The sequence below is a fragment of the Lupinus angustifolius genome, chromosome LG14, assembly GCF_001865875.1.
Source record: "Lupinus angustifolius cultivar Tanjil chromosome LG14, LupAngTanjil_v1.0, whole genome shotgun sequence".
NCBI classification, from domain to species: domain Eukaryota; kingdom Viridiplantae; phylum Streptophyta; class Magnoliopsida; order Fabales; family Fabaceae; genus Lupinus; species Lupinus angustifolius.
Genome location: NC_032022.1, coordinates 12,922,853 through 12,943,830, shown reverse-complemented (window position 1 = coordinate 12,943,830; position 20,978 = coordinate 12,922,853). Strand labels below are relative to the sequence as shown.

General features: G+C 34.1%; 2 protein-coding genes across 2 annotated transcripts; one reads left to right on the top strand and one right to left on the bottom strand.

Moving 5' to 3' along the window:
* LOC109326061 lies at positions 4,055-5,854 on the top strand. The gene is made up of 3 exons (XM_019558708.1): positions 4,055-4,701; positions 5,121-5,242; positions 5,473-5,854. The coding sequence occupies exons 1-3, from the start codon at positions 4,300-4,302 to the stop codon at positions 5,624-5,626; spliced, it is 678 nt and encodes a 225-aa protein (XP_019414253.1). The 5' UTR covers positions 4,055-4,299; the 3' UTR covers positions 5,627-5,854.
* LOC109327184 (UDP-galactose transporter 1-like) lies at positions 6,627-10,639 on the bottom strand. Its single transcript, XM_019560252.1, has 5 exons — positions 10,401-10,639; positions 9,314-9,563; positions 8,997-9,204; positions 7,604-7,835; positions 6,627-7,275 (listed from the first exon to the last, which is right to left on the bottom strand). Exons 1-5 carry the CDS (start codon positions 10,509-10,511, stop codon positions 7,048-7,050), a joined length of 1,029 nt encoding a protein of 342 aa, XP_019415797.1. The 5' UTR covers positions 10,512-10,639; the 3' UTR covers positions 6,627-7,047.

The window sequence follows — 20,978 nt, the reverse complement described above, 5'->3', positions numbered from 1 at the left end:
AAATCAAGCAGAGATGAATGGATCTTGTTTTGTTGGCTACTCAGATTCAGATTGGTGTGGAGACAAGGAGGATAGAAAAAGTACTTCTGGTTATGTGTTCTCTATATTTGGTGCCCCTGTGTCATGGAGCTCCAAGAAGCAAGATGTGGTGGCTCTTTCCACATGCGAAGCTGAGTATATAGCAGATTGTAGTGCAGCTTGCCAAGGTCTATGGTTGACATCTTTGATAGCAGAATTGCAGTGTGGTGAGCTCAGTAACTTTGAGCTAACGGTAGACAACAAGTCAGCAATTAACTTAGCCAAGAATCCAGTGAGTCATGGAAGGTGCAAACACATTGAAACAAGGTTCCATTTCTTAAGAGATCAAGTTGAAAAGGGGAAGGTGAAGTTGGTCCACTGTCCAACAGAAGAACAGGTTGCAGATGTGCTAACCAAAGGCTTGAAGATAGAAAGATTTCAAAAATTGAGGCTATATACTTGGTTGTGTACTTGTAAAATGATAACTCTTGATTAAGGAAGGGTATTGGAATGTAATCAATAGTTAGTTAGTTTGGTTAAGAAGTTTCTATTTTTAGTTTGGTTGTTATTGTTAGTTAGCCATATATAGAAACTTGTATAAGTAGGATTGATGCCTTGTTAATCAAGCAACCATTCATTGAGAAACTCTCAACTCCTCTCTTTACTCTTCTTCTTCTCCTTCTATTTTCATTAACAGTTGGGATGTTTTATTAAAAAAATAAGTATAAAAAAATTATGACACTTAAAAGCTAGGTTTTATAACTTTATGTAAATGTGATTATGAAGGCTTAAAATGTAATCCTATAAAAAATTTGGCCACAAAGTTCAGATCATGTTTTGCGTCTTTAGAAGTAATTTGAGACTTCAAAACATGCAACTACATACACACTTATAAAGTCTTTAAATCATCTAAACATTTGACTTTAATGATCTGTTTTTTATTTTAGTTTCGGAATGGAAAGAATGAAAAATAAAAGTTTTAGAGTTTATAAGTGTATTTCATAATTTTTAAGTTTTTTATTTACCTTCATTTCTCTCCAAAATTCAATTTATTATATACTTTAACTAATTCACCATTTAAAAGAACACAATCGTGGAGAGATTGAGAGGTCCCCACCCAGCTGAAATGATAGAAAATTAAGGCAGTGTACCTACATGCAGATCCATATAACCATATATGTGTAAGTAATTACAACACACATTCATGCATTAACTTCTATGGATGCAAATTTTCATAGTGTTTATTGCACTTCAATAGAAAATAGAGACTAGAGAGCGATGTTGTTTCTAGTACTATTAAATCTGAATCACCAATTTAGTAAAATCATGATAAATGCGAGCTAACAAACCAAATTACCAGATCACCCTCCCTTCTTAAATTAAGCTTAGGTCCATCATCACCTCACTATGACATTATTATAGGATAAGTTGGAGGGCACCAAAGGAAAATAAAGAGGTAATATGAAAATTTTGAAATCTAAATTCACATTGATGTCTAAGATACCATCAAGTACAATGTTCAAAGTAACATGTTGGGTTCAAGTTCCTAAAAGAAGATAGATATATGGAAAAAATTGCGACCCATATTGATCCTACTTAACTTGATGGGCATGGTCTTAGCAAAAGATAGAAATGGTTCAAACTTCAAACCACAAAGATTGTTGGATTATGTGATGTAAATAATGAAGATGGGAAAGGCTAGAATGGTAATTTAGGTGTGGAAGTGTGTAATGTATATGGTTGAGTGTACTTGAGTTGGTTCAGCGAGGCATACGGGAGCAATTATTTGGAAGGTACTACCTTCTGAGTAGTTGAGCACAACATCGGAATTAGGATTACCTATTCTGTCCTACGTGTTATTTTATGTATTATGAATTTATAATTTATTAAAAAAATATAATTATTAATTATTTTTATGATCTTATGAATGTTGTGATACATAATAAGTTTCTCACACCACTCAAACAAAACAAAACAAATCTCAATTCACGAGGACGCCCTATTCTTTTCTGACACCCTCTTTCATCACAATAAATAACTTATTACTATATTAATAAAACAATTCTTTCTTATTGTTATGCTGTTTGATTAGAGTAATGGGACTTTGATCTTAATTTTTACAAATTTATTATTTATAAATAACTAAGTTATCCCATGTTATGGTCACATAATTATTAAAATTTAAAAAGAAAACTCATTAGAGTCCATTCACCTTGGCCTTTTAAAAAAGCAAAATTATTTTAAAATTTTCAAAATTATCATCATATTCTGTCAGTCGGGGCAGGATTCTTTACTGCTGTCTGACCAGTGATGAGTGAATGAAAAGTAAAGAAAGCATTTTATTATTTTATTAATGAAAGTATTTTGGAGCGGTGCCATATTAATCTGTTATTTAATTGTTTAATCCTGTCAATTTATATTTATACGCTCAAAATCCCTCCATATGAACTCAATATTCAAAGGTGATAGATATTTCACGGGACTGTTATCTTTTGTTGACCAGCAGAGAAAATCTAATCATTTCTGATATTCTCGATTAATATATTATCACAATTAGCCTTAACGTTTCAGTAATCTGTTATCAGTTATATATAGTTTCTCGATTTACGTTATACGATTGCTCACTGTGTATATATTTTTCCATTATTATATAATAACTAAACTTTTATTCCATTATATGAAACCAGCTACTAATATTTTATTCGCACTAAACTTAATTTTGTTACATTGATGAATGCCGTGTTCTCTAATGCTCTCTGTTCGTGAGTTAGATTTGTTGAAAATAAGGAAAGGAAAATGAATTTTTCAGAGTTAACTTATAAATGTATTCATAATTCTCAAACCTTTTCTTTTTTTTCTCTTCTTTCAAAATTTGACTAAAGAGATCTTAAGATAATGAATTGATTTATGGTGAGGCTATCCCACCGAAGCTTCTGTTTAAAACGGTTAAAGATGGCACCCATATCCACACAAAAAAAAACTAGACTACCCTTGCTCTATTTGCACATTGCTTCGGTAAATGGAGTTGCCTATTACTCACATTCAAACAGTAATATTGTAAGAGTATAGGAGGAACAAGTAATGTCCATATAGGCATTATAATGCATAAAACTTCCATCATAATGATCATTCAATGCGACAATAGCATGATGCAAACATTGTATTTTAATCCCATGATTTTGTTCCCTACTTTATACTTTTATATTAGGGTTGGGTTAATAACGTTAAGGTTATTTTGAGAGTTAGATTTTGGATGGAAATAAAAGGAAGAAGAGGATTTGAGAGCCATGAAATATATTTGTGATTACGAACTTCTCTTTCTCTCTAAAATCCAACTACCAAACTAACTCTAGCATAGATTAAAATATGATTTTAAAGTAAAATTATTATTTTCTCTTCTTTAAAATATCAACACTTCTCTTTGAATTTAAGGGGTACATTCATGTTTTGTTAAACTCAACTTGTAAACTACAAATATATGTCATTATTTAAAAAATGAAGTGTTAATTCAGGTTATACGTGTATGTAAAACCCGAGATTGGAAAACTAGACTCATTATAATGCTTTGCTTTAGAAAGATACATATAATTAGACCATAAGCCCCTATTTGTAAACTTTTCATGTTTTAAAAATACATCTTATTATCTTAAACATAATTTGATACACAATTCATAATTATTATTTAAGATTTTGATTCTGCAAAAAATGAAATAAAATATTGATATTGATACTATTTTGTAGTTTGATAATATAAAATAAGTAATAATGCTAATAAAAACATAAAGTTAGTTTCAGAAGATATTTATCTCAACACTTACGTTATTTTTTATGGACCACTTGACATCATGTGAAGGATGTAGTGAGGTAACCCCTTCATGGCTTCATCACATGTTATGGGTAATTTTTGTTTTTTTGTCACTATTATGTAGACAATACTAAAGAGACAGTTTAACATGACAAAATATGTAATACTAAATTATGCAACAGATTCTTAAATAGACAAAAAAAGATTTCACTAACATCCAAATTTTTTCCTTCATTTTTCACATCATCAACAAAACAGAACCAAAGATTCCCGTGACACTTTAATCTGTGCAAAACTAAACCCCTAACTCATCAATTCACATCACCCTCTCCCTTCTCTCTGTAGCAAAAGCCTGTTTTCTCTAGACCCCTACTTCTGTTCTATCTCTCTTTAGATAGTAATAGTAATAGTAGTGTAGTACACTAGTACACGTGGTTGAATAAATTAGGCATAAGGGGGTGTCATAATAAGTGATAATGCCATTGTTTCTAAGACAGTTGAGTGCAAAGGAGGCTTTGAAATCAACATCAAACCAGTTGAGTGGGAAGAACAGATTTAGAGATAACATAAGTAGTGGTTGGGGTGTGAGTGTTGGTGGTTGTGAAGCAAGGAGGGTGAACCAAATGGAAGGGTTTAACAGCAACATTATGTATGGGAATGAGGACAATGGAGTTGTGGTGAGAAAGAGAGTGATGGTGGTTGTTGATGATTCTTCATATTCCAAACATGCAATGATGTGGGCACTTACTCATGTTGCTAATAAGGGTGATTTGCTCACTCTTCTTCATGTGGTTTCTCCACTTAGGGGTGATGAATCTTCTAGTTCTACTTACCTTGTCAATTATCTTGGATCCCTTTGCAAAGAATGCAAACCAGAGGTGAGTTAGTTAGTTAAGTTTGGATTATGGTTAACATGTTTGTTTCCCCCTTTCATTTCTTGAGATTAAACAGATAGAACATATATATACCCTATTCTTTTTCTTCAGTTTCCTTTCACTGTGCTTGGTAGATATTGGGTCATATAGCTTGTGAGTTTGAAATGCAGCTCAAAATGAGTGGACTGAACTAGGAAGTTCCTTCATTTCCTAAATTTTTTATTTTAATAATTTATTACATCTTTTGCCATTAATTATTTTCCAACTTTTGCGTTTCTCTTGAGGCAAAAGGATCTGAGTTTCTTGCATTAGCCCCTTTATCTGCTTTCATTTTTCAGAGAGAATTAATGGAGAAGTGTTTAGGCATTCAACTTTTTTTTGAAATTTCTCCCTTTGATAATAATGTCATGGCTCTGAAACAGGTGGAAGTAGAAGCTCTTGTAATCCAAGGACTAAAACTAGGCACAGTTATGAGCCAAGTAAAGAAGCTTGAGGTCTCTGTCCTTGTACTGGGCCAAAAGAAGCCATCTTCTATCTTCAACTGGTGAGAATCCAATTATCCACACCCACTGCATTCTTCAACCCTCTATTCCCAACTCTTAAAACCTGTCTTATTACTCAGCTAAGGAACTTTTCATTTTCAACCATTATTGTTTCAGCTTATTCTAGGACTGGTTATTTTAAAATGTGAGATTTTGCTTATAAGCTGTTTTAATTACAAACATTCTGAAACGTCTCAGTATTAGTACTTAAATTAATTATTATTTTGGACAGCCTTTGTGGAAGTAGCAGTAGCAGCACAGAGGAGTTTGTGGAACATTGCATCAACAATGCAGAGTGCTTGACAATAGGAGTGAGGAAGAGAAGCCAAGGCACTGGCTATTATATCAGCACAAGGTGGCAGAAGAATTTCTGGCTTCTGGCTTAGATTTAGACCTTAGTTTAGTTCCTACTGGTTAGGATTTCACATGAGAAGGGAAAATGGGAAAATTAACATAATAATACTATGTATCTTCATCTATAATCTAGTTCACACTGTAACTAGTTCTAACTATAACATCCTTGTACTAAGGTGATGTCTGTCTCATCATATTTAAGTCCTTGTATCTGAGTAAATTATTGAAAATAATCAACTTGCCCATGCTTGTTACCAATACTTTTTTTCCTTCTTTGGTTGATGATTCTTCAGGCTTCAGCTAATCTAGGAGCTAGAACTCTATTTTTCAGAAATATTAAATTCCCAGCATATTTTAATGGTAATAATAAAGACAAAATAAGCAACCTGTCACTATTTAACCGAATCTGCAATCTATGGCATTGACAGCAAAGCTTTTTTTCCCTCCAGATGAAGCAACATACACGAACCAAACCAACATTTTTATGTTTTATCCAAATAGACTACCCTTGATCAATAATTTTGCTTACACTCCTTGCTAGAAATTATATTATCTATACCAACTTTTAAATGGTATATGGTAGCACATTTTTCTCCCCATTGCATTCATTTCTTAATCCTACTTGTTTGATATAGTCACTGTACTAGCATAATACTCCCATATCTGCTGCCCCAATAGAGTTAAACTTTATGTTCAATATTCTAAGCTTGATGACAGATGAGAGATATGGTAAAAAGACCCACATTGGAAACAATGAATAAGTTAAAAAACATAGGCAGAAAACCTTGATCCTCAAGGTTTTTCAATCAAGATGTGTCAAGCTAATTATTTGATTACTTACTCGCCCCATAAAATATCCTCTATCCTCAAAACTTCCTGTATTTTAAGCCAATTATATCCCACCAAATAACATAGAAATGATATTTTATGTTATTTTATTTTTCTTTTCAAATATATGGAACTTTTTATTGGACTGAGACACAATGAAACACAAAAAGTTAGATAGTTGATCCCCATTCATAAAAGAATGCCTTAGGTCATAAAATCTCTATCATATTTGAGCTATCCATGTGTTTTACAAATCAGAGTCGCACAATACATAGATTTGAACGCTGTTTACACTGAACTAAAAATCAGGCGCTTTTCGCATCGATAGCCAATTTGTGAAAATGACTATTAGGTATGTTCCTCACATTCCTTCGCACAAAAAAAAAGCAATAATTAACAATATATCGCCTGGGGGCTACAATCCATAAGGGTAAAAAAGTAAGCAAAATGAAGGTGAAGCAACTCTACGCTAGAAAATAAGATAATTGACAAAGATAGAAGGCTAAAAGAAAGAACCTTGCATTAAAAATTGTGGTAATAATCAAGGTCACATTTTCTTTCTGTAACTTTTGCATACTGGCTTCCAAAGGGAAGAAACTTCATAAACGTTACTTAGATAAACCAATTAGATCCTATCTTCTAATTTATCATTTACAAGAGGAAGCAACTCTGTCTTACTGCGAGGGGTTCTTGGTGTCCGAGGAGTTCCTGGAACTGGTGGTTGTTGGGAGAGCATGTTCCTTACATAACCATAGAATGTACATCCAACAAGAGTCACGGCACATCCAACAGCATTTAAATATGAAATTGGGTTCCTAAATATCATCCATGAAACAAAGACAGCAACTGCAACCTGCACAAAAATCATGACTCTGGTTATTAATTTGAAAAATGAAGGCATCATAGTTTGGTAAACTACAATTTACGGCATCATAGATGGGGTTGGTCCAATGGTAAAGTTGCAGTCTCTCCATTTTTGTGGATAAGGCTGTGTACATTTACCATCCTCGGACCCCATTAAGTGGGAGCCTCGAGCACCAAGTGATCCTCATAGTTTGGTTTCATCTGACCCATCAAACAACTCTGGCATTAATAATCCAGTCGTGCACTTAAAATGTCAATGACAGGAAAATATAAAAGCTTGAAGCCTTGGAGCATTTGAATCTTTAGATAGATCTCACCTTAAGGTTTCCAGCAACATTAAACGTTACAGCAGTGGTAGAGTGAATGACATAGAAGATGGAGAAGTTAAGGCAGAAAGCCAAAACGCCAGAGCTAAAAATAATCATGAGGGCTGACCAAGGATATGGATGAGTACTGAACCACTCAATAATTCCACTGCCTTCAAGTAACATAGCAGGAAGTGCCAAGATCATGGTTGCAAAAGGTGCCATGTAATAAACTGTGTTTATGCTGAAGAATTATGAAAAAGAAATATTAGCTTGTGCACTGCAGAAACACTATGTCAAAACAATGCAAAGAAACCTACACATGCACAGAGTTGGACAAAGTATAATCATTGCTAATAAAAGGTGATAAAGATGAACAATCCAGTGACAACTTTTTTTTCCTTTTCTTCTGAATCAAACACATAGGGAAACACAACGAACTTCATTAAAACCTTAGCATATGCTGATCAGAAAATTTTCCATGCAAGCTAAGACACAGATTGCTTAGCTACAACAATAAAAAATTTCATACTCCTGATATTATTGCAGACTTCAGAAGGTAAATGACACAAAAAGACATCTACATCAGTATCTTGCATCATTCTTTTTTTGTCCTTGCATCAAGGAATTAAAAGAATATTTCAGGCATAGATAGGCCCATGTAAGAAATAAACATTTCTTGTTTTTACAAGCAAAATATTTGTTCATCTTAGAAGTCATTCTGACTCCAGTTAAGAAATGCAATTGTGTCATATCTTATATTATAAAGCTACTAATATACTTCAATACTATCATATAACACATATAATGATATGTAACAAAGTTGGGCTAGCTCCTATTGTATAAAGGATGGTAAAGTCATGCCTTAGATGGTTTGGCATATATGGAGAAGATCAATAGAAGGCTCAGTAAGGAGAGTATATTAGTCCAATTTCTAGAGGCAGAGAGAAGCCAAGAAAAACCTTAGAGATCAATGTTTTGTCAAGGGTCATGATTTATGATAGAGCTTATGGTGTCACTCGATATATGTAGCCAACCTCACCTACTGGGACTAAAGCTTGGTTGTTGTTATAATGATTTGTCACAAATAGAAGCAATATACTAATATGCATCTATTTGTTATGCCTGAGAGATGCTTGTAGCAGTGTCTGTGTCAAACATAGAAGAATGAATAGATGATTTTAGCTCCAACTTAGAATACTTCCTAGCTTTAAATTGGAGAAAAAGTTATAACAAAATACATAATGGGACTATGGAAGATGATGTAGTAGTTAAAAACTCTGTTGTCCACTATACGAAATAGGTATTACAGACACATAAAAAAGCTGTAAAGTTTAAACAGAAAAATCCAAAAGTAAAAGAAATAGAGAAAGGAAAAAAGATAATGTAAGAATAAAGACAGTACCTGTCAAATTTGTATCCATGTAGAAGAGATTCTGCCAGGATAGTCTTTGTAGATGTAGCCAAACAGCCAACTAAGGCAGCACAAAATCCAAACATATTAAAACTAAGCTCTGTTACAGATGCCAGGAGAATCCCTCCAACAATAGGTATGAGAGAAGCCCAAATACGCCAGTCAAAATACTTCCTCCACACTAGCCATTGCAAAACAACTGTGCCATTTCACCAAGATCAGATTAAGGTGTCGTTAAACGGTTAAAGTTTCAACATGAAGCAGGTAGCAAATATGTATGGAAACTAATACCAATGGTTGAACCTTACCAGTGGTTGCAGGTGTGAATGACTTTATAGTCTGCATAAAAGAAACTGGAATGTAACGTAGGCTCACATTTCCTAGAACTATGTTAATACAGAACACTAATGACATCGGGAAGATTCTTCTCCAGCGATCTTCAGGGTCAACAGTTATCAGCGGTTTAACCTTCAGCACCTTAATTACCACATATGCTCCTATAGATGAGCAAATAAAGTGGACACAGGAGACTGATAGGGGAAACTTGAAATCCAATTTCTGCAGGAAAAAAACAATAATTAAAAGCATTTCTTATCATATCTAAATAACAAATGCTGATTGTCGAAAAAGTGATTAAGATTGACAAAACAGATTAAAAAGAATATATAGGATCTAAACAATCTGATCATCAGAATCATTTAGGTCCTTATCAAAATTGTTGTTCTTACATCAATATCATAATATTTAAAAAAGGTGACTCACGGCACGAGATTCCCACCTAGTGGGATCTCCTGAGATTTGGGGAGGCAGATGTACACAGCCTTAGTCTTGCAAACATAAAGGTTATTTCCCGAATTTGAACTTGTAACTTCCACGTCACAACGCAAGTGACCTTTACCATTGTGCCGAGGTTCACCCTCTCTTAGTGTCACAATGAAAAAAAAAAAAAAAAAGACACATTCCTAAAAGCTTTGAAGTCACAGTTATTTGTTCACAAGTTAATAACACAACACCTGTCAAAATCACTTGTAATTCATTTTAAAATCACAACAAACTGTGACCTAGACCAGAATAGTTACATTACATGATGTTTACATATCTTGATCCAACTGTTTAAATTCTCATTACACGATCCAAAATAAAAAATTGGATGTTTGCAGTGACCAGCAAGCACCGTGTTCAGCTCAAATGCTTAGCACGTTATATATAATATTGCTTGGTTTACAGAATAACTGTCAAAGTGAATTGCAGAATCAAATTCAGGAATGCATGAGTCTCACATTGGTGCTTAAAATATAATTCAAAAAGGAATTAAATATATATATATATATTATATATATATATATATACACACAATTTGAAATGGAATTACGCAATTTGAAGGAGAAGTGGAACCTGGAAGATCCACTTGTTAACGATGATAACAGTGACATTGAAAGCCCACCATTGAAGGATTGACAACACAGATCTGATTACACTCCACTGAAAAATCACGCTCTCTTCCATCACCAAGCTCTTCTTCGAATCACAGTTTCAGAGAGAATAGAAGAGAGCTAGTAATGGAAGAGAAGAAGAAGTAACGGTGAAAGAAGAAGAAGTAACGGTGAAAGAAGAAGAAGAAGAAGAAGAAGGATATGAAGAGATACGTAACACTTTTTTTCACTCCCACGCGATTTGTGTCCTCTATCACGTTTTTATGTTGCCAATGTACGAAACGTTTCTTGTCTCTTTCTCTTTCGGTCACGTCATCAGTGTTACAATGTTTCTGTTTTTTAGGTCAAACTCCCCACTCTTTTTGTTACTCTCCTTCCAATTTAATGATTATGTGAATAAAAATGTTATATTATTATATTTAAAGAATAAAAGTGTTATATTATTCTATTTTTTCATATTTTTTAAGTATTTATGCCATATTAATGAAGAAAATCTTAACTTCTTTCCTACTTTAACTTATTCTTGATATTCTTAATGGAAAGCTTATTTATTTCTACTTACTTTATAATATCAGATTTACATTAAATATTCATAATTATTTTTTATGCTTATTCATAATTATATCTGAGTTACAGTAAGTTACTTCATAATTATATATTCCAATAAATCTTTCATTAGTTATAATAATGTATGGAAGAGGAATTTTTAAAATGTTAATGTATTTTTGTTGTGGCAAACTGAAGACTTTAACATATTTTCTTAATAGGATTAAATTAATTATAACTCGTATAAGTATCTCATAATTATGGATAAAGGGGTATCATTTTAAGTAATTAGTTCTCATGGATTAAATTAATAATGAAAGTTGTTAAGCATGATGTAGTCTGGAATAAAATATCTATAATAATGTCTCTTATAATTATCAAATAATTGTTCCACATTTGAGTGAAATAGTTGAAGTTATTAATAATATGGTGTAAAAGAGTCCCTCAATGTGAGAAAGAAACAATCATGGGACTTAGTCCAGAAAATATCTCCACTATAGAAAGTAGGATTACAATATTTGATTCTCTCTTACAAAGAGGATAACTCTCAATCTCATCCAAAAGGATGGAAATACAAACTCTCTCTAGTATCTCACTATGAATACAAATCTCACACTATGTGAATAAACTCTCTCACTTTCTCTCTATGATGTTGTGTCTCACTTGCTTGTTGTATCTCTTCCTCACAAGTCCCCTATATATAGTGAGGGGGAGGAAGACTTCATCATAAAGATATAGTGAATGATTAATTGTTGTCATACTTTTCAAGACATTTTGAAAAGTGCTACTCCAACTTTCTAAGTTGGACTTTATAATTCTCAGGAGTCAAGGAATAATTACAAGACTTTGGAGTAGCCATCATTGAATGATTCAATGGTTCATCTACTAAGACTTATTGGTCTTGCTTCCACATCAATTAGGAAGGATTCCCTACAAGTCTCCCCCTTCCTAAATTAATTGATGGGTATCACCAGTCCTTCACCTCTGCAACAGTCTGTTAGCTTCTTGAGTGAAACTGTCTTGGTCATCATGTCAGACCAGTTATCATCTGGATGAATTTTATCTAAGTGCAACTCATCATCCTCCAAAGCATTTCGTATCCAATGATAACGATAATCAATGTGCTTTGTCCGAGAATGAAACGTATGATTCTTAGCTAAGTGAATTGCACTTTGGTTGTCACAGTGCAAAACATATCTATCTTGGACATGACCCAACTCATGCAAGATGTTTTTCATATATTTTATCTCCTTGTCAGCTTCAGATGCTGCAATATATTCCGCTTCAGTTGTTGATAATGCAATACATCTTTGTAACTTGGATTGCCAAGATACAACTCCCCCTACAAAGGTAGTTAGATAAGCTGATGTTGATTTTCAGGAATCTACATCTCCAGCCATGTCAGCATCTGTGTATCCTACTAATATATGATCTTCATTACCAAAACATAAACATCTTTTGGTAGTTCCCCTCAGATATCTCAATATCCACTTTACTGCATTCCAATGCTCTTTGTCGGGATTGGACAAGAACCGACTCACAACTCCAACTGCATGGGCAATATCTGGTCTTGTACAAATCACAGCATACATTAGGCTTCCTGCCACAGAGGAATAAGACATTTTGCTCATTTCTTTCCTTTCTTCATCATAGTTGGACATTGCATTGTTGTTAACTTGAAATGTCTAGCAAGTGGAACACTGACAGGCTTTGCCTTATCCATGTTGAATCTTTTGAGAACTTTCTCAATGTACTTCTCTTGTGATAGCCATAACAACTTCTTAGAACGATCTCTGATTATCCTTATTCCAAGGATCTACTTTGGAAGACCCAAGTCTTTCATAGCAAAAGACTTGTTTAAAGCATTCTTCAAACTAGCAATCTTGGTCTTGTCATGCCCAATGATTAACATATCATCAACATATAAGAGGAGAATAATAAAGTTTCCATCTTCATACCTTTTAATGAATACATAATGATCACCAATTGTCTTCTTGAAATTGTATTTGGTCATGAAAGATTCAAACTTTTTGTACCATTGTCTTGGGGCTTGCTTTAGACCATATAAACTCTTATTCAGATGACACACTAAGTGTTCCTTGCCTGATTCTTCATAACCTTCTGGTTGCTCCATATAGATTTCTTCTTTGATGTCTCCATGTAAGAAAGTTGTTTTGACATCAAGTTGTTCAACTTCTAAGTCTAGGCTAGTTGCTAGACCCAATGCTACTCTTATGGAGGAATACTTCACCACTGGTGAGAATATCTCATCAAAATCAACTCATTTCTTCTGATTGCAATCCTTTCACAACAATTCGAGCTTTGTACCTTGGTCTTGAACTTCCTTCTTCAACTTTAAGCCTATAAACCCATTTGTTTTTCAAGGCTTTTCTTCCTTTGGGCAACTCCACCAGATCATAAGTGTGGTTCTCAAGTAACGAGTTCATCTCATCTTCCATGACTTTAATCTACTCTTCTTTATCAGATGTTTGCATAGCTTCTGAGAAGTCTTTAGGTTCACCATTATCTGTCAATGTGATATAATCTTCTTCAGGATACTTTGAAGAAGGTATTCTGCCTCTTCCGGAGCGTCTCAGTTCAACTTGCATCTAATGCTCTACTAGCTCGGGTTCTTGATGCATTTGTGTGTCTACCATCACTTCATCATGATCTGACTCTTCATTAATCTAGTCACGTTCTGTGTGAGCGGGATCTGCCTATTGGTCTATCTGTTCTGGATCTATCTGATGATCAAGATCTGTCTGTTGAGGAATCTCTCCCTCTGAATCAATGCAAACTTAGGACTTGCACTGGCTTTTCTTTTGAACATCTTTGATCGTCTGATCCTCAAAGAACACAACATCTTTGCTTCTCACAATTTTCTTGTTTATTGGATCCCATAGTCTGTACCCAAATTCATCTTTTGGAGACCCAAGGTAAATGCACTCCTTGGTCTTAGCATCCAACTTCTTTCTCTCATCTTTTGGAATGTGAACGAAGGCTCTGCATCTGAATACTCTCAGGTGGTTGAAGGATGCCTTCTTCTTGTACCATATTTCTTCTGGAATTTCTTCGTTCAGGGGTCGTAAAGGTGTTCGATTTATGAGATCCACTTCAGTCTTCACTACTTCACCCCAGAAAGACTTGGGGAGATTGACATCTTGCAATATGCATATGATCTTCTCTTCAATTGTGCGGTTCATCCTCTCAGCTACTCCATTCAACTGAGGAGTCTTTGGTGGTGTCTTCTCCAATTTGATACCAAAAGCCTTGCAATAGGTTTCAAATGGACCACGATACTCTCCATCATTGTCTGATTTCAGACACTTCAACTTATTCTCAGTCTCACGTTCTACTAGTGCATGAAACTCTTTGAATGCTGATAGTACTTGATCTTTGCTTTTCAATAACTACACCCATACTCTTCTCGAGTGATCGTCTATGAATGTAACAAAGTAGTAGGTTCCTCCAAGAGATCTTTCAGATGGTGCACAAACATCTGAACGCACCAATTCAAGTACTTCATCTCTCCGTGAGTGATTGTCTGTTCTCTGAAAATTGACTCTATGTTGTTTGCAATAAAGATAATCAGTACATGAATCTAAAATTTGACCTTTTATACCTGGAAGGTGGTCTTTGGCGAGAATATGAAGTGCTTTCTCACTCATGTACCCCAATCGCCTATGCCAAAGATCTTTGGAGTCAGTAGCAACATTTGCTTCTCTAGAACAAATTCCTCCTTACATAATGTACAAAGATCCTTCTTTTGAGCCTCTAGCAATGACTAGGTTGCCTTTTGCTAGTTTTCACTTTCCAGCACCAAAGTGGCTTACAAAACCAGCATCGTCCAACTTACCCATTGAGATAAGGTTGAGACACATATCTGGGACATGTCTCACCTCCTTCACTATAAGCTTTCCTCCTATGTCTGTGAGCAGTAAAATTTCACCAATTCCTGCAATCTTGCTAATAACATGGTTTCCCATTTTCACAATACCATAATCACCTTTCTTGTAGTTTGAGAAGAAACCTTCATGTGGACTTACATGGAAAGAAGCAACAGAGTCAACGATCCAAGCACAATCACCATATGCAACATTTAGGTAATTGTCTTCTCCAATGAGGAGAACATCATCATCTGCGGTGACGGTTGTGGTAGACTTATGACCATTTTTCCTTGGATCAACTAAATCTTCATGGACATTTCCAGCTTTCTGGTCTCTCTTTAGGGACCTGCATTCAGATATTTAATGTCCTTCTTTACTACAATAATAACATGTTATTGACCTCATGCGAGATTGATATCGACCTCTGAATTTGTTTTTGCTTCTTCAATTAGATCCATTCCTCCCATGAGTTTCACTTCTTCCACGTCTCTCCACAACATTTGCTTCAGAATGGAGGGATGTACTCCGTTCTTTCCTTCTAGATTCTTCATTCAATAGATTGTCCAACACAGTGTCCATTGAGACCCTTCCACCAGGGACTGAGTTGCTGAGCATGACAACCAATGTATCCCAGCTTTCAGGCAACAAACTCAGTAGCAAAAGTGCTTGCATCTCATCATCTATCTTCATGTCTATATTTGTCAATTGATTGACAAGACCCTTGAATGAATTCAAGTGCTCTATCAGGCTCTGACCATCTCTGTAGTCGAGTTTCACCAGTCTTCTAACAAGAGATGCTTTATTTCTAGGAGTTTTCTTTTGAATCATAGATTCAAGTTTCGACCATAACTCATAAGCATTTGTATATGTGGACACGTGCTCAAATAAACTTCTACCAATATACTTCTGAATCATTGCAACAACTTTTCGATTCGAAACCTCCCAATCTCTGTCACCCTTATCTTCTGCCTTGTCTTTGCAAGAAATAGGCTCATGCATATCCTTGCAGTATAAATGATCCTCCATAATGGGCTTCCAATAGGAATAGTTGTCAACTGTCAACTTGAACATATCTCCATCAAATGAGATATTAGCGGCTCCTTCCATCTTGGACTACATAGGCTAAGCTCACCGAATGAACCTGGGAGCTCTGATACCACTGTTGGGAAATTCATAACCAATTTCCTTCCTCTGTGTGATGCAAAACGGACACTTACGGAAGTGATAAATGGATAAAGAAAATAGAGAAAAGTAGAAGATTTTTAACGTGGAAAAACCCCCTCAATGTAAGAAGGAAACAACCACGGGACGTAGTCCAGAAAATATCTCCACTATAGAAAGTAGGATTACAATATTTGATTCTCTCTTACAAAGAGAATAACATTCAATCTCACCCAAAAGGATGGAAATACAAAGTCTCTCTAGTATCTTACTATGAACACAAATCTCACACTATGTGGATAAACTCTCTCACTTTCTCTCTATGATGTTGTTTCTCACTTGCTTGTTGTATCTCTTTCTCACTTATTTGTTGTATCTCTTCCTCACAAGTCCCCTATATATAGTGAAGGGGTGGAAGGCTCCATCATAAAGACATAGTGGATGATTAATTGTTATCATACTTTTCAAGACATTTTGAAAAGTGTTACTCCAACTTTCTAAGTTGGATTTCATAATTCTCAAGAGTCGTGGAATAATTCCAAGACTTTGGAATAGTCATCATTGAATGATTCAATAGTTCATCTACCAAGATTCATTGGTCTTGCTTCCACATCAATTAGGAAGAATTCCCAACAATTTGAACAAATGGAAATTCATAAAAATTGATATTAAAGCATGATGTGGGAGGGTTCTAACTTGCATTTGTATTAGGAGTAAAAGAGATCCAAAACCTTCTAACTACCAAGTTTTTCATTTATATACAGGTATCATTATAATATGTTAGCAGAATTATTGTTGTAAATTTGTTTACACCCATCTTTATATTCATGTTAATTTGTTTACCAATGAGCCAATTCAAGTGGTACATGCTTGATTCACCTTAAGTAAGGTCTTGGGCTCAAGTCTTGTGGATGGAAAAAATATCCGTTGGGAGAGTTAGCCCCACATACATTTGGATGTTCCCGGCTCGGACAGGATTGCCTCCAATGCAAGGATACCTGTGAGAAACTAAAGAAAATGTTAATTTGTTTTTAGTCCATGACATCCACGAATTGTTAATTTTTTTATTTATATAATTTATTTCTCTAATAAATGTGATATATTTATATCAATATAATGAATATTGATTTTATATAAATAAAAATATCTATTAGTGATGAATATATGTAAGGAACATATGAAAAGATTGAATCATTTAGCCGATTGTTAGTTTTTAAGGACAAATAATCAAACAAATTAAAATAATAGACATGGTTACTAATTTTATTGGAAATCAAAAACTAAACACACTTATTACGCATTAAACTTCAGTATTGTAGCATGTCTACATTATTGACAGAATCATAAAAAAATATAGAGATCAATATACACTATTTATGTTATAACATATATTTATAAATTATTAGATTAACATAACCAATATCTCCTAATAAGAAAAATGTTTAGTTGACATTGTACTTTATTCTGATCGATAATAAAATTAAGATTTGATTGAAATTGTATTTTTGATGTATATTTCCTCTTTACTCATCCCCAATATACATTATTTAAAAGAAAGAATATTGGATTTGACAAAGATTTGATGTCCCAAACTCTGTCTCAAATCATATTCTAAATCAATCTTATTATGCTACATCAGTTAAAATAAATTAAATATTCATAACTTTATCAATTTTACTTCATTGTGATTGGCCAAGGACGTGGTTGAGAACATGGTTAGGGACATCAGATCTCACCTATTAGACCGAGTCAAGTTAGTATAACACAAAATAATATGCCAAAAAAAGTTTTCTTGTTTCGTTTTTACTCTACAGCGACAAGATCCACCTCTCCTTATAGAACCACGTGCCTACACATACGCCATAGCCTAGTTCCATGTTGTAACCAACACATTATTTAGCTTCCAAGAAAAGTAAAATGACAAACTTTATAAAGCATTACGTTTCTTGCACTTCGATTCCTAGTAACACTTGTACAATGGTTCAGAAAGTCTACGTCAACCGCTTCTATTTGTTTCCCTTGTATTTCACAAAACCTTTAACTTGCGCGGTTTTTCTTTTGCTATTTGTTGACCTCTTTCAATGGGACAACCATCCTAGAAGTTTGGCAAAGCAAAGCATGTGCAATCGCTAAAATTGAATCATAGGATATTTACTAGAGACATCTTAATGGCAGGGAATATAGGAGAATATGTATCATATCAGGAGAAGTCGATTATTTTGACATACTATATAACGAAAGTTATTCTTATTGGGCAAAAGAAAAGTGAATATTTACAAATGTCATATTATATTTGACAATAATTTTATTAAGATGGCATACATCTATCCATCCTAAACTCCACTAAATGAGAAATTCATACTTTAGACTTTAGGTGAATTAAAGAGCCTATCAGGCCAAATAAGCTTAGTAGTATTATAATTTCCTAACCTTACAGACACCATTTTGATTCTCATTCGATCATTAAGATAATAACCCTAACTCTTAGTTACAATATTCATTGTCATTCTCATCTCCTTCTCATTCCACTCATCACCACTAGCCCAAGGTCATTGTTACCACTTGGCTCGCTGTGTGCACTGCTCTTTGCCTTGCTTTACTCATACATATAATAAACTTTTAGGAGAGACTTGTAGGACAAACAAACAATAAAATAGGTTAAGCCAAGTCTATAAAAAAGGTGCACGTTACAAGTAAAAAAGCTGCTTTGCTCACACATTTGCGTTTTCTATATTTAATGTAACACTATTATGTCTCCTACATGGGATGGGATTGTGCATTCACTTCCATACCAAAGCAAAAAACGTGTCCAATTTTAATCTTAAATATGAAATGGGGGAGTTAGAACCTCTCCGTTAATAGAGGAATAAGTGCTTAAAAAAAGAAAGGGAAATACAACTTTCATTGATATATTTATCATTTTAAATCCAATAAAATTAAAATTTTGTCATTAAAAACAAAAATATATATACACATGACTCTTCATTAATGGAGAAAATCTTTATTCGTAATAGGATAGGATTGTGCATTCACTTTCTGACTAAAGGAAAGAAGATGGCCTATCAACCATATTAAAATACAAACTACTAAGGTCAAAGCTAATATGTGAATATTGGTTCGTTTGGAAGCAAACTGTTTTATAGTTGTTGAATGAAAAAATTTGTTACGGATTATTGTTTTGAGCACCTTTTAAATGTCACAGTGACATTATACGACTTTAGAATAGAAGTCGTGATGGTGGAATACTACTTCTGATGAAGGTAAAGTCGGGTTAACGAAAAACAACTTCAAGGCAGAAGTCGTTATCAACCAAAACGACTTCTGAAGTCGTTATCATAAAAAACGACTTCAAGAAGAAGTAATTACAATGTAGCTCATTTGATAAAAAGAAACTTAATTTTTAAGGAGAAGGTGGGTTCGACTCATTCCGATGACAACCTCTAATGAATGTCTTTGATTTATGATCGTTTTTAGCTTGAAAGTTTTGAGTTTTTTAACTATGATTCGGTTTTGATGAATTCTTAGGATTTTAGGTCATTTTTTGGCTGTTTTATGTAGGATAATTGGGTAGGAATGTATGTGTTTGGTTTTGTAAGTCTTAGGTCACAATTTGTATGTGTAGGTTAGGGTTTTGTAGAGTTTTGGTCGTGAATGGTATATGTGATTAAGGATGGCGAATTTATTGGTAAAGGTCTTGACTTTATGTTGCAAGGTAGAATTATGTGGTTGTTTGGTTTTGTAGAAGGTGTATGAGGTTTAGGGTGGATAAAGGTGAGGACTTTATGTGAGGTTTTTTGTGTATAGAAGATGATCGGTGTTTATGAGAGTAGGTGTCACAGTTTGAAGGGAGTTGTACGGTAAATGAATTGTTGTGTGTGTGATGCACAAGGGAAGGTGGAAAAGGAATGAAAAGGGAAGTGCCACAAGCTTGGAAGCTTGATAAGCTATGGTGTTCGCCTCGAGCAAGGAAGCTTGATAAGACCTGGTTAATGGTGGTCACGACCAACCTAGGTTTAGGAGAAACACTCTCAATTAAAAACACTTTAATTTTAATTAATATTCCACTTAACTTCATTAATGCAATTTGATTACATAAATAGGCAAGCAGCTAGGCTCCCTTGAAAAATAAAACGAAAATAATAATTGAAATATAAATTGAAAACCTAATTAAAACTTAGACTAAGTCCTAAAACTAATTAAATTGGAAAAAGAAAATAAAATCTTAACTAAGTCACTTAATTGAATTCGGTTGGGACTTAAAAGATTTGACTTAGTCTTGGCCGAAGTATTCATATGTTTTGATTAAAAAGAATGCAACTTTAAAGCCTTTAATGACGTTGGCCGAATTTGAGGTGATGTATAAAATCTTCAACATTATCTTTAATCCCTTGGATCATGATGGTCATGTTAATTTGAACTCCACTCTGATTTGTGGCTGGCCGAATTTGTGATGATTAAATCGCTTAATCTTCACATTATCTCTAAGAAAAATAGAAATAGACTTCCATAAACCAAGCTGGTTGATCTCCCTTGATAATAGCCGCCCCCTCTAACTTCTTGCATCCTTCCTATTTTCATGTCAGTCTTAAGCCATGTCATGACTTGTAAGACTTGGCCTTGTCTTGTTCCTTAGCCTTCTCTTCACGTGATCACCATCATAACTTAGGCTTGATTAAATAATTGACCATTTATACAAGGAAACAAATAATTTCTCAAATTAAATGACTAAGATTACTTAATAACAAAGAACATAAATCCTAATACTACATGAAAATAAATTCTCATTTATTAAACTTAAGCGAATAAGTACTTTATCTAAAACTATGCTATGAATTCTTTGCAAGAACATAGATTCCAAGTGGTTCTCCTACTTGTAAGATTGTGCTCCACAAATCATAGGTTGCCACATTGGTTTACATCATCTTCCTTGTCCATTTTTATAACAT

What these genes read in the sequence shown, in the direction of transcription:
- LOC109326061 (XM_019558708.1), top strand. Translation starts at nt 4,300, where the DNA reads ATGCCATTGTTTCTAAGACAGTTGAGTGCAAAGGAGGCTTTGAAATCA. An exon ending in GCAAAGAATGCAAACCAGAG is followed by an intron (nt 4,702 to 5,120) that starts GTGAGTTAGTTA and finishes GCTCTGAAACAG; the next exon opens with GTGGAAGTAGAAGCTCTTGT. An exon ending in CCATCTTCTATCTTCAACTG is followed by an intron (nt 5,243 to 5,472) that starts GTGAGAATCCAA and finishes TATTTTGGACAG; the next exon opens with CCTTTGTGGAAGTAGCAGTA.
- LOC109327184 (XM_019560252.1), bottom strand. Translation starts at nt 10,511, where the DNA reads ATGGAAGAGAGCGTGATTTTTCAGTGGAGTGTAATCAGATCTGTGTTG. An exon ending in TTAACAAGTGGATCTTCCAG is followed by an intron (nt 9,564 to 10,400) that starts GTTCCACTTCTC and finishes TTTTTCCTGCAG; the next exon opens with AAATTGGATTTCAAGTTTCC. An exon ending in ATTCACACCTGCAACCACTG is followed by an intron (nt 9,205 to 9,313) that starts GTAAGGTTCAAC and finishes GAAATGGCACAG; the next exon opens with TTGTTTTGCAATGGCTAGTG.